Source organism: Bombina bombina, chromosome 3, assembly GCF_027579735.1.
Source record: "Bombina bombina isolate aBomBom1 chromosome 3, aBomBom1.pri, whole genome shotgun sequence".
In the NCBI taxonomy this organism is placed as follows: Eukaryota; Metazoa; Chordata; class Amphibia; order Anura; family Bombinatoridae; genus Bombina; species Bombina bombina.
Window position 1 is genome coordinate 30,857,420 of NC_069501.1, and position 16,237 is coordinate 30,873,656.

The 16,237-nt window shown below is 42.6% G+C and overlaps 1 protein-coding gene across 2 annotated transcripts in view; it reads right to left on the minus strand.

Annotated features, from left to right (window-relative positions):
* Nucleotides 1-16,237, minus strand: part of GDAP2 (ganglioside induced differentiation associated protein 2) — a 292,812-nt gene that overhangs the window by 103,446 nt on the left and 173,129 nt on the right. For both annotated transcript variants that reach the window (XM_053705768.1, XM_053705769.1), the window contains exon 12: nt 1,116-1,170. In XM_053705768.1, coding sequence (XP_053561743.1) covers nt 1,116-1,170 — 55 coding nt within the window. The remainder of the gene's footprint in view (nt 1-1,115; nt 1,171-16,237) is intronic.

The following is a 16,237-nucleotide window of genomic DNA, read 5'->3' on the forward strand; positions in this document are numbered from 1 at the left end:
AAACATTGAGCCAAGTCTCCTCAAGTCTCCAGTGCCTGCAATATACTGCCTTACATAATCCCCTAAAAACACTAGGAGTAATGTAGCCAAAGTCCCATTCAGGGAAATAATAAAGTGCCATAAGTATTATTTTTCTTAATACTGCTTAAGAAAATAAAGTTAGCACTTACCTCATAAAATCTGCCTGGCAGCAAGGCAGCTCACTAGGTTTGAGAGGTCCTATCCCTCACATGGACCTGTGAAAAATAATGTCAGCACTTTTATTTAAATATAAAGGGAGGCGCAGTGAGAATTATGTCCCACAAGTTCCCTTTGCTTTAAAGCCACCAATGCTCTACTGAAGAGACTGAAATGGACTACAGCTACACCCTGGAGTAAAAACAGCACATACTAGTACTGCAAATAAAATAATAAACTCTTGATTGAAGAATCTTTCCAGACATCTAACTTTACCACTTCCTTACTCTAACGTAGGCAAAGAGAATGACTGGAGTTGGAGGGAGGTGATATTTAACAGCTTTGCTGCTCTTTGCCGCCTCCTGCTGGGCAGGAGTGATATTCCCAATAGTAATTACATGATCCGTGGACTCATTGTGTCATTAGAAAGAAATACATTGCAAGCAAGATTGACCCTCTGCCAGTATCCCTAACGTCTCCTTTCCCAGTCTCTGGTCCTATATGCCCTCTGCCACTATCCATGCAGACAACTTTCCCAATTTCTGGCCCTATATGCCCTCTGCCAGTATCCCTACAGACACCTTTTCTAGTCTGTGGCCCTATATGCCCTCCTCCAGTATCCCCACAGACACCTTTACAAGTATGTGGCCCTATATGCCCTCTGCCAGTACCCTACAGACACCTTTACTAGTCTGCTGTCATATATACCCACTGCCATCCCTACAGACACCTTTTTCAGTCTGTGGCCCTACATGCCCTCCTCCAGTATCCCTACAGACTCATTTGCCAGTCTTCTGGTCATATATACCCTCTGCCAGTATCCCTAAGGACTCGTTTGCCAGTCTGTGTCCCTATATGCCCTCTACCACTATCCATACAGACTCCCGATTGTCACAGTTCTCTGGGGCCAGTTGCCCAGGTACACATCTGACTCTTACCCTTGAACGAAATGTTGGGTGGACAAAATATAGAGCCCGTAAATTCTTCCTGTACCTAAAAACAGAAACACGTCATTACCATAGAGAACGATAGATATAACAACCTACAAGGTGCACAGAAGTTGCATCAAGTAAAATAACTATAGAGTTCACTTTTATGTTTAAATATTTTTTATTAAAGTTTGCAAAGATTTATGAAGTACATTTACATCAAAATTTGCCAATTACGTTTTCAAACAAATTGAAAATAAAACACATTGTCATAACAAATAAAGTTTTGAACTTGTATAACTCAAATATTCAAAAATTAGATCTCAGTTTTCCGCAATCATGATGTAAAACATAAAATATATGGTGTCCTAGACCTCCCTCTAAGAAACATAAAAGAGAAAGGGGGAAAACATCCCCTTGAGCAATGTAAGACAAGGAAGGTAGGTTATACCATAAATTTATATTGAAAAAAAAAGGGGGGGGGGAATATAACATGGGTAAAGGTGACAACATATCCAGCAACAGCTGGATAAGCTTATCATGGTAGTGCTTTTGAATCTAAGTGTGTAATGCATGTTGATCAAGGTATGGTACTCCTATTGGGTAGATCCCGGTCTGAAACATCCCCATTTATCCAATAGAACCAGATCTGATGAAATGTGTCCTTGTTGTCTAGGATCCCAGATGCCAATTCGTACATATTGTATGTGTATTGTATCTTATTAACTATTTCAGACCAGGTAGGGACCCCTGTCTTCCAATATTTAGCAATACATGTTCTGGTGACCGTACATAGAATATTGAAAAAGGTATTTAAGTATTTGTTACATAAGGTGTTGTGATCGTGTAAGAGAGCTTGTTGTATAGTGAAATTGATCTCCTCACCTATCAGGCGACCCATGAAAGAAGCCAATCTCATCCAGATTGCATTGACCCCAGCGCAGTCCCACCACATATGGCGATATGTGCCTACCTCCCCGCACCCTCGATAGCATAGTTTGCTGCCTTGTGTGGACATATGTGCGGTCTTAACCGGTGTCAGGTACCATCGGAAAAGTGCTTTCATAACGTTTTCTTTTAAGTCTGCACTCAAAAGGCCTCTATCAGCGGTCTGAAATAGGTGTTCCCAGTCCACTAGGTCTTTAGTCATATTCAAGTCCCTTTTCCAGGCTGTCATAACCGAGGATTTGGTCTTAAGTGGACCAGATTGAATAGTCAAGTATAGTCTGGAAATAGTGTGTTTGGAGCGATGGGGGCTATTACAAAGTAGTTCCAAAATAGTAGGGGCTCCCTTCAGAGTGTCTCTAAGAAATGATCTGACTGAGGAGCTTAGTTGGAGGTAAAGATACCAATGTATTTGTATTGGTGCTACTTTCTCTTGCAATTGATTGAAGGAGAGCAACTTCCCGTTATTTAATATGTCTGCAACTCGGTACAGTCCCTTATTCTCCCACTTTTTAAACTGTGGTCTTAGCTCGTCAGGAAAGATATATTGAATTGGGGTGGAAAGAGAGAATCTTGGCATTAGATTGTTGCCCAATATCACTTTCGACCATGTATGTAAGGTAAGCTCTGAAGTGTATGGTGTTGAGTGGGATGAAGTGGATTGTTGAATTTTCCTGTCCCAGAAGATTGAATCTGGTTCACCCCAGCCTCCCATCTCTGCCTCCAATCTGGGCCACAATGCATCTGTTGACTTCTGTAAAAGCATTTTATCCTGTGCTATTCTAGCGGCCTTATAGTAATCTAACAATGCCGGTCCTCCAACCCCTCCTAGTGTTTTGTGTCTATTTATTATAAATTTTGATACTCTAGCAGATTTGCTCCCTCTAATGAAGGAGAGAAGCTCAGTTTGCAACTTTTCTATATCAAGGAACATCCTAATGCAAAAATAAATAATATAAATCTAATTCACAAGAGCAGGTAACATTTGCATTACTAACACTTGATAATTATGGGGTTAAACTCCACAAAGGGGTTAAACACACCGATACATTTCAGCAGTTCTGACAAACAAAGGGTATCTTACTAGGATAACCTAATAGGAGGCGCTTTAGGTAGATAGAATATAAATGAATATGATAAGTTGAGATAAATCAAATACAAGTATATGCAAATGGATCATATGCCTGATAAAACAGCATTGGTGCTGAGAAACGCGTTGCATGTTATATTTTAGAGGGGGATGCTATATGCCCTACCTCTTGGTTCCTGTTTTTATTAATTTTTATTGTTTTAATAAATTATAATTTTTATTGGAACCTCCTCTGATCATTATTCACCATCTTCTACCAATCATTTGCACTGGGATTGGCTCCGCGATTTGTGGAGGTCCCTATGTGTGTTTATTGCATGCTGGTTGCTGTGTCCTGTTGAAAGGGACCTAGTTTGGCAGTTCCACTTCAAGCTCTAAAGGATTAGAGCCAAAGGCGTTCCTGTACATCTACTGGAGAGCACAGCAAGCTGGGTTGCTGTTTATCATCCAGCCTGCGCCTAATAGCACTGTCTGAGTGCTTCACCTAAATGTGAGTACCCTGTGTTGGCGAATAAAGTTTTTTTTAATCTGCTCCTAATGGTACACACAAGCGCCTCTCTTTTTTCTCCCTTCCTCTTATTTCAGCAGTTCTCTAGCAGGACACATCTTATTGACCAATTAGAAATAGCAGTGAAACAGCCCTGATAATCACTGGGTTAAACCTATGTGTTTAGGCCTATACACTGTTATGTGAGCTAACTACTGCAAACATTACATGCTAAAGAATACATTGCATTATTTATAAAAAATACAAATCTCTCTCCTATTTTTGATTTTCTTTACTTGGTCATATGAGTAGGAACCTGGGGTAAGGCAAAAGTATGATCAAAAACAGAGAAAAGAGAAGCAGAGATAAAACAAGGGCGAGTAAATAAGAGGTGTGCACGTGTGTGTGTGTGCGTGCACGTGTCTGGGAGCCGTTCATCTGAACTGGCTCATGAATACATATACACCTAAATCGAGCCTCTGCATAAAGTAATCTTGTTAGACCCTCTTCCTGTTTTATGAAACTGTACAGTATGGATTGGGGACAAGAAACCAAGAAAAACAAAGTCATGAGGCACCAATCTGTAAAATGTCCAAGACTAGTATAATGCAACAAAAGTGTCACGCAGAAAAAGGAAATTTATGCTTACCTGATAAATTTATTTCTTTTACGATATGACGAGTCCACAGATTTCATCCTTACTTATGGGATATCGCCTCCTGGTCAGCAGGAGGAGGCAAAGAGCACCACAGCAGAGCTATATATATAGCTCCTCCCTTCCCTCCCACTCCAGTCATTTGACCAAAGTTAGGAAGAGAAAGGAAAAGCCAAGGTGCAGAGGTGACTGAAGTTTAATAAAAAATAAAGACCTGTCTTAAAAAATGACAGGGTGGGCCGTGGACTTGTCATATCGTAAAAGAAATAAATTTATCAGGTAAGCATAAATTTCCTTTTCTTTTACAAGATATGACGAGTCCACGGATTTCATCCTTACTTATGGGATACAATACCAAAGCAATAGGACACGGATGAAAGGGATGGGCAAGACAGGAACCTAAACGGAAGGCACCACTGCTTGAAGAACCTTTCTCCGAAAAACAGCCTCAGACGAGGCAAAAGTATCAAATTTGTAAAATTTTGACAAAGTGTGAAGAGACGACCAAGTTGCAGCCTTGCAAATCTGTTCAACAGAAGAATCATTTTTAAATGCCCATGAGGAAGCCACAGACCTAGTAGAATGAGCCGTAATTCTTTCAGGAGGCTGCTGTCCAGCAGTTACATATGCCAAACGGATGATACTCTTCAGCCAAAACGAAAGAGAGGTAGCCGTAGCTTTCTGGCCCCTACGTCTTCCAGAAAAAACAACGAATAATGAAGATGATTGACGAAAATCTTTAGTCGCCTGCAAGTAAAACTTCAGGGCACAAACCACGTCCAAGTTATGTAACAGACGCTCCCTTCTTAGAAGAAGGATTAGGACACAAAGAAGGAACAACCATTTCCTGATTAATATTCTTATTAGAAACAACCTTAGGAAGGAAACCAGGTTTGGTACGTAAAACCACCTTATCAGAATGGAAAATAAGATAAGGAGAATCACATTGTAACGCAGAACGCTCAGAAACTCTGCGAGCAGAAGAAATAGCAACCAAAAATAAAACTTTCCAAGATAACAACTTAATATCTATGGAATGCATAGGTTCAAACGGAACCCCTTGAAGAACATTAAGAACTAAATTCAAACTCCAAGGAGGAGCAATTGATCTAAACACAGGCCGGATTCTAGTCAGAGCCTGACAAAGAGATTGAACATCTGGAACATCTGCCAGACGTTTAAATAGCAAAATAGATAAAGCAGAAATCTGTCCCTTTAAGGAACTTGCTGACAATCCTTTCTCCAATCCTTCTTGGAGAAAAGATAAAATCCTGGGAATCCTAATCCTACTCCATGAGTAGCCCTTGGATTCGCACCAATAAAGATATTTCGGCCATATCTTATGGTAAATTTTTCTAGTAACAGGCTTACGGGCCTGAATCGAGGTATCAATGACCGAGTCAGAAAACCCTCGCTTAGATAAAATCAAGCGTTCAATCTTCAAGCAGTGAGCTGCAGAGAAATTACTTTCGGATGATGAAAGGGTCCCTGAATGAGAAGGTCCTGCCTCAATGGAAGCTTCTATGGTGGCAGAGAGGACATGTCCACCAGATCGGCATACCAAGTCCTGCGAGGCCACGCAGGAGCGATGAGAATCACTGACGCCGTCTCCTGTTTGATCCAAGCGATCACCCGGGGAAGGAGAGCAAACAGTGGAAACACATAAGCTAGGTTGAACGACCAAGGCATCTATCAGTTCGGCCTGAGGATCCCTGGACCTGGATCCGTATCTCGGGAGCTTGGCATTCTGGCGAGATGCCATAAGATCCAGCTCCGGTCTGCCCCATCTGAGAATCAGGGTGGCAAAGACCTCTGGATGGAGTTCCCATTCCCCCGGATGAAACGTCTGTCTGCTCAAGAAATCCGCTTCTCAGTTGTCCACTCCTGGGATGTAGATTGCTGACAGATAACAAGAGTGAGCCTCCGCCCACCGAATTATTTTGGATACTTCTGTCATCGCTAAGGAACTTCTTGTTCCTCCCTGATGATTGATGTAAGCCACACAGTCGTGATGTTGTCCGACTGAAATCGGATGAACTTGGTCGAAGTCAGCTGAGGCCAAGTCTGAAGTGCATTGAATATTGCTCTCAATTCCAGAATGTTGATTGGAAGTAGAGACTCCGACTGAGTCCACACACCCTGAGCCTTCAGGGAATTCCAGACAGCACCCCAACCTAGTAGACTGACGTCTGTTGTCACTATTACCCATGAGGGTCTGTGAGAGCACGTCCCTTGGGACAGATGATTCGGCGACAACAACCAAAGAAGAGAGTCTCTTGTCTCCTGATCCAACTCTATCTGAGGAGACAAATTTGCATAATCTCCATTCCACTGCCTGAGCATGCTCAGTTGTAGAGGTCTGAGATGAAAACGAGCAAACGGAATGATGTCCATGGCCGCCACCATCAACCCGATAACCTCCATGCACTGAGCCACTGATGGCCGAGGATTTGATTGAAGGGCTCGGCATGTATTCAGAATCTTTAACTTTCTGACTTCCGTCAAAAAGATCTTCATGGATACAGAATCTATTAGAGTTCCCAGGAAAGGAACCCTTGTCTGTGGAATTAATGAACTCTTTTCTAGATTCACCTTCCACCCGTGAGTCCTTAGAAAGGAGAGGACAATGTCGGTATGCGACCTTGTCAGCTGATAAGATGACGCCTGGATCAGAATATCGTCCAGATAAGGCGCCACTGCAATGCCCCGCGGTCTGAGAACCACCAACACAGACCCTAGAACCTTTGTGAAGATCCTGGGTGCCGTGGCCAGCCCGAAAGGAAGAGCCACAAACTGAAAATGTCTGTCCAGGAAGGAAAACCTTAGGAACTGGTGATGATCTTTGTGGATAGGAATATGAAGATATGCATCCTTTAAATCCACGGTAGTCATATATTGACCCTCCTGGATCAATGGAAGAATTGTCCGAATAGTCTCCATCTTGAACGATAAAATGGGTCGGAACATTCCCTCTTTTTTGGGAACCACAAAAAGGTTTGAGTAAAACCCCTGCCCCTGTTCCTGTTTTGGAATGGGACAAATTACTCCCACAGTTAGTGAGGTCTTTTACACAACGTAAGAACGCATCTCTTTTTATTTGGTCTACAGACAATCGTGAAAGAAGAAACCTTCCTCTTGGGAAAGAATTTTTGAACTCCAGCTGATACCTTTGAGACACGATGTCCAGTGTCCAGGGATCCTGAACGTCTCTTATTCAAGCCTCGGGGGCCGCCCCTTCATGCTGTCTTGGGAGCAGCAGCGGGCGTCTTGGGTTGCTTACCCTTGTTCCAAGCCTGGTTGGGTCTCCATATGGACTTGGCTTGTGTAAAATTCCCTTCCTGTCTTGCGGAAGAAGAAGGGACTCCCTTGAAATTTCAAAAGGAACGAAAATTACTCAGTTTACACCTTTGTTTAGTTGTTTTATCTTGAGGTAGGAGGTGACCCTTACCTCCCGTAATGTCAGAAATGATTTCTTTCAAGTCAGGCCCAAACAGGGTCTTTCCTTTGAAAGGAATAGCCAAAAGCTTTGATTTAGAGGACACATCCGCAGACCAAGATTTCAACCATAAAGCTCTTCTCGCTAAAATGGCAAATCCTGCATTCTTGGCTGCCAGCTTGGCGATCTGAAAGGCGGCATCCGTAACAAAAGAATTAGCCAGCTTTAGGGCCTTAATTCTATCTAGTATTTCCTCTAAAGGAGTCTCAGTCTTAAGAGACTCCACTAAGGCGTCAAAACAAAACACTGTGGCAGTTGTAACTGGCACAATACAAGTCGTCGGTTGTAATAGAAAACCCTGATGAATAAATAGCTTTTTTAGAAGACCCTCCAACTTCTTATCCATAGGATATTTGAAAGCACAACTGTCCTCAATAGGAATAGTTGTACACTTAGCCAGGGTAGATATAGCTCCGTCCACCTTAGGGACCGTTTGCCAAGAATCCCGAACAGTGTCGGCTATAGGATACATTTTCTTAAAATTAGGAGGTGAGAACAGGATACCCGGTCTTTCCCATTCCCTTGTAATAACTTCCGAAATTCTCTTAGGAACCGGAAACACATCAGAATAATAAGGGACCTCTAGGTATTTGTCCATCTTACACAATTTCTCTGGTGGTACCACAATAGTCACAGTCATCCAGAGTCGCTAAAACCTCCCTAAGTAATAAGTGGAGGTGTTCAAGCTTAAATCTGAAGGACATGACGTCTGAGTATGTCTGAGGTAACGCACTCCCTGAGTCGGAAAGTTCTCCCTCAGACAGAAGATCCCTACCCCCCAAATCAGATCCCTGGGAGGGTACATCGGAGATAGCCATCAAGGCATCAGAAGACGGAGGAACCAAAGTGGCTTCTGTCCTGCTGCGTTTGCCCTGTAACACTGGCAACTTGGATAGCACCTCTGTAAGGGTGGATGACATAACTGCAGCCATATCCTGCAGAGTAAATGAATTGGATGCAGTTGAAGAACATGGTGTCGCTTGCGTGGGTGTTAAGGGCTGTGACGCTTGGGGAGAAAGATTTGGCATACCACGAGTCTCATCAGTCGGTTTGTTAAAAAAAATTCTCTTTACATTGTAGTGCCCTCTCAGTGCATGAGGGACAAAAAGTAAGCGGGGGTTCCACAATGGCATCTAAACATATGAAACAAGTACTGGCTTCAAGGTCATCTAAAGTAAAAAAAACAGAAAATTGTATTCAGTAATTATGCACAATCTGTTAATTTAGAATAGAAATGCTCTTTATGCACAATCTAGTTATTGAGAATAAAAACAACTGTGCCTTTAAGAGAAAAGAAAAGGCCTTTGCGCAACACACTTGTGCGGCTGAAAAACACTAATAATTATGGTCTTGCAATATAAAGATCGCAGTTATATGTATCCCATGAGTAATTAACTAACTCCCAAAGGATAATTGCACCTGCAAACTAATCTACTTCAGATTTGTCACCTCACCACAGCTCCGCTGCGGCGCTTACCTGCCCCCTCAGTGAGACACAGTACCGTCACTCGGGCAGCAGAGTGTCTAGACCGCTTGCGTTCTAAATACCCATGCGGTCCAGAAAGAACACTAAAGCCAAACATCCGATCGACTCCCAGACAGGCACTGCGTTGCTTCTACTTGTGCGCAAAAGAGTGCCCCGCCCATCGTGGGCGTGTCAAAGCGGGACTCCCGCGTGGCTCATAATGTAAATTAAAACACACACAAAAAAAGGAGCCACCGGAGTATCTATGCACCTTAAAAAGTGCCCCACATGAAGCCAGTCTCCCAGTAAAACAAAACAAACACCTCACACTGCCATGCCTATATCAAGCATAATAAACATCATGAGATCCTGAGTTCACTCCGAGAGCCCCCAGCGTCAGCCCATACATAAAAAGGGTTAAACAGTGTAAATTTCTACCACATTAATCCCTAATCACCCCTGTCTCCCTAATCACCCCTGTCTCAAGCAGTCCTCTCCGTCTACCCCCAGCAATATCCTGCTCTGAGATATAATAGGGCACAGACAACTATCAGTATATAGAGGGGCACAGTCCTTTCTTAGGTACCAAGTGTCACAGAAATAAAGAATGCACATACCTCTATGTTGAGTAACAACATGACTCGTCCCACACTGCAAGAGGTCCTTCATCTCTTCCAGGAACCTGTGGGAACAAACTGGGTCTTAGATAAAACTTTCTAAGACCATATTCATCAGGGCAGCCCTCCTTGGGAGTCACAGAGGACGACTGTAATCTGCACAGACCCTATAGCTGTACCCTGAGTAAAATAGTACACACTGGCACCATTTGAAAATAATAAACTCTTGATTGAAGAATCTAAACTAACACCTCACTTTACCTCTTCCTATCACTAACACAGGCAAAGAGAATGAATGGAGTGGGAGGGAAGGGAGGAGCTATATATACAGCTCTGCTGTGGTGCTCTTTGCCTCCTCCTGCTAACCAGGAGGCGATATCCCATAAGTAAGGATGAAATCCGTGGACTCGTCATATCTTGTAAAAGAAAGAATGTTATTAGATAGGGTGGCTGAATTGTACAGAAGTATCACAGAGTGATGATGAATACAGTAACATAGGTAAGAGCCATAAATTTGCAACTGTCTAAAGCCATCACCTACATAAGAGGGAATTTCACTAACAGACTATTACTGTTCATAGGTTTTCAGAAACGGACACTGACATGTGAGAAAGTAAAGTGTCATTTTTTTACTTGCTGTGAAAAATGTAATCACAGAGAGAAAAAACATAATTTATGCTTACCTGATAAATGTATTTCTCTTGTGATGTATCGAGTCCACGGATTCATCCTTACTTGTGGGATATTCTCCTTCCCTACAGGAAGTGGCAGAGAGAGCACCCACAGCAGAGCTGCCTATATAGCTCCCCCCCCCAGTCATTCGACCGAAGGCTAGGAAGAAAAAGGAGAAACTATAGGGTGCAGTGGTGACTGAAAGTTTAAAAATAAAAATATATATGTCTGTCTTAAAAAACAGGGCGGGCCGTGGACTCGATACATCACAAGAGAAATACATTTATCAGGTAAGCATAAATTATGTTTTCTCTTGTAAGATGTATCGAGTCCATGGATTCATCCTTACTTGTGGGATACCAATAACAAAGCTTTAGGACACGAATGAAGGGAGGGACAAGACGGGGAACTTAAACGGAAGGCACCACTGCTTGTAGAACCTTTCTCCCAAAAATAGCCTCTGAAGAAGCAAACGTATCAAATTTGGAAAAAATATGAAGCGAAGACCAAGTCGCCGCATAACAAATCTTTTCAACAGAAGCCTCATTTTTAAAAGCCATGTGGAAGCCACAGCTCTAGTAGAATGAGCAGTAATTCTTTCAGGAGGCTGCTGTCCAGCAGTCTCATAGGCCAAACGGATGATGCTTTTCAGCCAAAAGGAAAGAGAGGTAGCCGTAGCCTTCTGACCTCTCCGCTTACCAGAATAAACAACAAAACAACGAAGATGTTTGACGGAAATCTTTAGTTGCTTGTAAGTAGAACTTTAAAGCACGAACCACATCAAGATTGTGCAACAGACGTTCCTTCTTTGAAGAAGGATTAGGATACAGTGAAGGAACAACGATCTCTTGATTGATATTCTTATTAGAAACAACCTTAGGAAGAAACCCAGGTTTGGTACGCAAAACCACCTTATCTGCATGGAAAATAAGATAAGGGGAATCATACTGTAAAGCATATAGCTCAGAAACTCTTCGAGCCGAAGAGATAGCTACTAAAAACAAAACTTTCCAAGATAGAGCTTAATATCCATGGAATGCATAGGTTCAAACGGAACCCCTTGAAGAACTTTAAGAACTAAATTTAAGGCTCCATGGCGGAGCAACAGGTTTAAATACAGGCTTGATTCTGACCAAAGCCTGACTAAATGCTCGAACGTCTGGGACATCTGCCAGACGGTTGTGTAGAAGAATAGACAAAGCAGATATTTGTCCTTATAAGGAACTAGCTGATAATCCCTTCTCCAAACCTTCTTGGAGAAAAGACAATATTCTAGATATTTGCGCCAAATCTTATGATAGATCTTCCTGGTGACAGGCTTTCTAGCCTGAAACAAGGTATCAATGACCGACTCAGAGAAACCATGCTTTGATAGAATCAGGCGTTCAATCTCCAAGCAGTCATACGCAGAGAAATTAGATTTGGATGCGTGAACAGACCTTGGATTAGAAGGTCCCGCCTCGTTGGCAGAGTCCATGGTAGAACCGAGGACATGTCCACTAGGTCTGCATACCAAGTCCTGCGTGGCCACGCAGGTGCTATCAGAATCACTGAAGCTCTCTCCTGCTTTATTCTGGCAACCAGACGTAGAAGGAGAGGAAATACATAGGCCAGATTGAAGGACCAAGGCACTGCTAGAGCAACTATCAGTACCGCCTTGGGAACCCGGGACCTGGACCCGTAACGAGGAAGTTTGGCATTCTGACGGGACGCCATCAGATCCAATTCTGGCGTGCCCCATAGCTGAATCATTTGGGCAAATACCTCCGGATGGAGTTCCCACTCCCCCAGATGAAAAGTCTAATGACTTAGGAAATCCGCCTCCCAGTTCTTTACTCCTGGGATGTGGATTGCTGAGAGATGGCAAGAGTGATCCTCTGCCCATCGGATTATTTTGGTTACCTCCATCATCGCTAGAGAACTCCTTGTTCCTCCTTGATGATTGATATAAGCTACAGTCGTGATGTTGTCCAACTGAAATCTGATTAATTTGGCCGCAGCAAGCTGAGGCCACGCCTGAAGCGCATTGAATATCGCTCTCAGTTCTAGAATATTTATCGGGAAAAGAGATTCCTCCCAAGACCATAAGCCCTGTGCTTTCAGGGAATTTTAGACTGCACCCTAGCCTAACAGGCTGGCATCTGTCGTTACAATGAGCCACTCTGGCCTGCGGAAACAAATTCCCTGAGACAGGTGGTCCTGAGACAACCACCAGAGAAGAGAAGAGAAGTTGTAGTGGTCTGAGGTGTAGGCGGGCAAAAGGAACTATGGACATTGCCGCTACCATGAGTCCGATTACCTCCATATACTGAGCCACTGATGGCCGAGGAATGGAAAGAAGAGCTCGGCAAGTGGTTAAGAGTTTTGATTTTCTGACCTCCGTCAGAAATAAATCTCTCCCTCAGATAACAAATCCCTCACCCCTACCTCAGAGCATTGTGAGGGCATATCAGATACGGCTACTAAAGCGTCAGACTGCTCAGCATTTTTCCTTAACCCAGAGCTGTCCCACTTTCCTTGTAAACCAGGCAGTTAGGATAAAACCTCTGTGAGGGTTGTATTCATAACTGTGGCCATGTCTTGTAAAATAAATGAATTTGACGCACCAGAGGTACTTGGCGTCACTTGTGCGGGCATTACTGGTTGTGACACTTGGGGAGAGCTAGATGGCGAACCCTCATTTACTTCTGACTGAGAATCATCTATTGCTCTATTTATAAGTGCTAATATATGTTCTTTATTGTTTATAGACATACCAGTACAATTGGGACACATTCTAAGAGGGGGTACCACAATGGCTTCGAAACATATTGAACAAGGATTTTCCTTGGTGTCAGACATGTTAAACAGGCTAGTAATGTAACAAGCAAGCTTGGAAAACACTGTAATCAAAGTAAATAACACTTAGAAATAAAACGGTACTGTGCCTTTAAGAGAAAAAAAGCTGCACAAATTCTGCAAAACAGTGTAAAAAAGCAGTAAACATAACAACATTTTTACAGTAGTATCATATAGCCTTAGTTACTTTGCACAGCTATGCAAATAAACAATTAACCCCTTAATGGCAAAACCGGATTGAAAAAACATCAAAACCGGTAAAAAAGACTTTCAGCACCTTGTCATCATACTCCTCTTTGCCCTTCCTAGCAGTTAAGCAGGCAGAGAGAATGACTGGGGGTGGAGCTAAGGGGGGAGCTATATAGGCAGCTCTGCTGTGGGTGCTCTCTCTGCCACTTCCTGTAGGGAAGGAGAATATCCCACAAGTAAGGATGAATCCGTGGACGCGATACATCTTACAAGAGAAAGTGTATTAATATAACAGTGTTAGTTATGCAAAACTGGGGAATGGGTAATAAAGGGATTATCTATCTTTTTAAACAATAAAAAAGTTCAACTAGACTGTCCCTTTTAGAAAAGTGACGGACTGGGACCTTCACTCAGACCATTTGCACATAAGTTAACAGCTGATGAAATGTGTAGGGCTGTCACATTATTGCAACTTACTCCTTTCTATGTGACAGTGGCGCTTACAAGGTTACAACTAAACATTCTGTTAGTGTCTGTTCTGTGAGAATGTGAACCTGATAACAGAGGCTCTGACGTAACTGAACTGAATGCATTTTATACATAGAACATTCTACATTTTATTAAACACAATGACTCTCAGCCTTTTAAGCTCAGACACAAATAACTACAATGCACTTCATGGTTATTATGTGACCTTGTACTTCTGAGCACAATTGTAGTAACTGCGCTGATTTACTTTTACTATAAAGGCCACTCTGAGCAGTATCAGACAGGTCTTAGGTAAGCCCACCTGTACCCTCATACAACTGCACGTTTGGTAACGATGGTCTATATGAGTCTGTAACACAGGATAAACATGAGCAGTGACTGATAAAGAACAGGTGGGATGAAATATCCTGCTTATACACAGAGTGCGCGGGGAGAGCTTGTGGGGATGTTCTGATATTTACACCACAGAACTGTAAACAGGAACCTGGGACCCAAGTCCAGTAGTGAAACTAATCAGTGGGTGTAGGTGACTAATGAGACTGTGTGATTATGTGACATAACACCTTAATGCATGGAAAATGACACAACTGCAATGGGTTAACACCTTAGATGACAGAGAGTCAGCGAGATAAATCATGGTTTTCTGTAATAACTGCACAGCTGCTGCCACCTAGGGGACATGGCAGGAAGTACAGCACTTGTGGAATCAGCCAGGCTGCTGTATTACAGTAAGGTAGGTGCATACTAGGGGGCTCAGCTGAGTAGTGTGACAAATAGTGTCTATAAGAAAACTGTTTATCAGAAGCAGCCATAAACTTGTATAAGAATATATCTAGGCACTATCTATGCACAATATCATCAAGCTGTTGCCTGGAATTGAGCACTGCTTCTCATTCTGTCCTTGTTCAGCAATAAGGGGCTTATTTTTATTCCGAAGTGTAAAATCTTACATTTATTAGCGTTAAACCTCATTAGCCATTTGTTAGTTTTTACAAATATCCCTCACAAAGCAATTATGTCCTGTTCTCACTTATTCCCCTTACACAACTTAGTGTCACCTGTGAAGAAAGACTTGCTGCAAGCTAATCCTTCCTCTAGGTAACTGGCCCCAATACTGATCCCCAAGGGACCCACTTATTGCTTATGTGCAATCTGAGTATGATCCATTTACTACAACACTTTGCTCCCCGTCTTTCAACCAGTTGCTAACCAAGTGCTTCATCAGCCTAGGAATGGCCACTAAAGCCTGTCAGCCAATTAAGTGAATTTATAAAGCTTAGAAACCTATATAAAAAGACAAAACAACATGTTCTTGTTATGACACCTTTCTATTGGTCTATACATCTGTGTCTATCTATAAATAGACCATCAGTGGTTGTGGCACCAATATACTAACTTGGTTTATCTAATGGTCTAAACATCTGTGTCCATCTATAAAACATAATTTATGCTTACCTGATAAATGTATTTCTCTTGTAGTGTGTTCAGTCCACGGGTCATCCATTACTTATGGGATATATTCTCCTTCCCAACAGGAAGTTGCAAGAGGATCACCCAAGCAGAGCTGCTATATAGCTCCTCCCCTCACATGTCATATCCAGTCATTCGACCGAAACAAGACGAGAAAGGAGAAACTATAAGGTGCAGTGGTGACTGGAGTTATAATTTTAAAATTTAGAACCTGCCTCAAAAAAAGACAGGGCGGGCCGTGGACTGAACACACTACAAGAGAAATAAATTTATCAGGTAAGCATAAATTATGTTTTCTCTTGTTAAGTGTGTTCAGTCCACGGGTCATCCATTACTTATGAGATACCAATACCAAAGCTAAGTACACGGATGATGGGAGGGACAAGGCAGGAACATTAAACAGAAGGAACCACTGCCTGTAGAACCTTTCTCCCAAAACCAGCCTCCGAAGAAGCGAAAGTGTCAAATTTGTAAAATTTGGAAAAAGTATGAAGTGAAGACCAAGTTGCAGCCTTGCAAATCTGTTCAACAGAGGCCTCATTCTTAAAGGCCCAGGTGGAAGCCACAGCTCTAGTGGAATGAGCTGTAATTCTTTCAGGAGGCTGCTGTCCAGCAGTCTCATAGGCTAAACGTATTATGCTACGAAGCCAAAAAGAGAGAGAGGTAGCCGAAGCCTTTTGACCCCTACTCTGTCCAGAGTAAACGACAAACAGAGAAG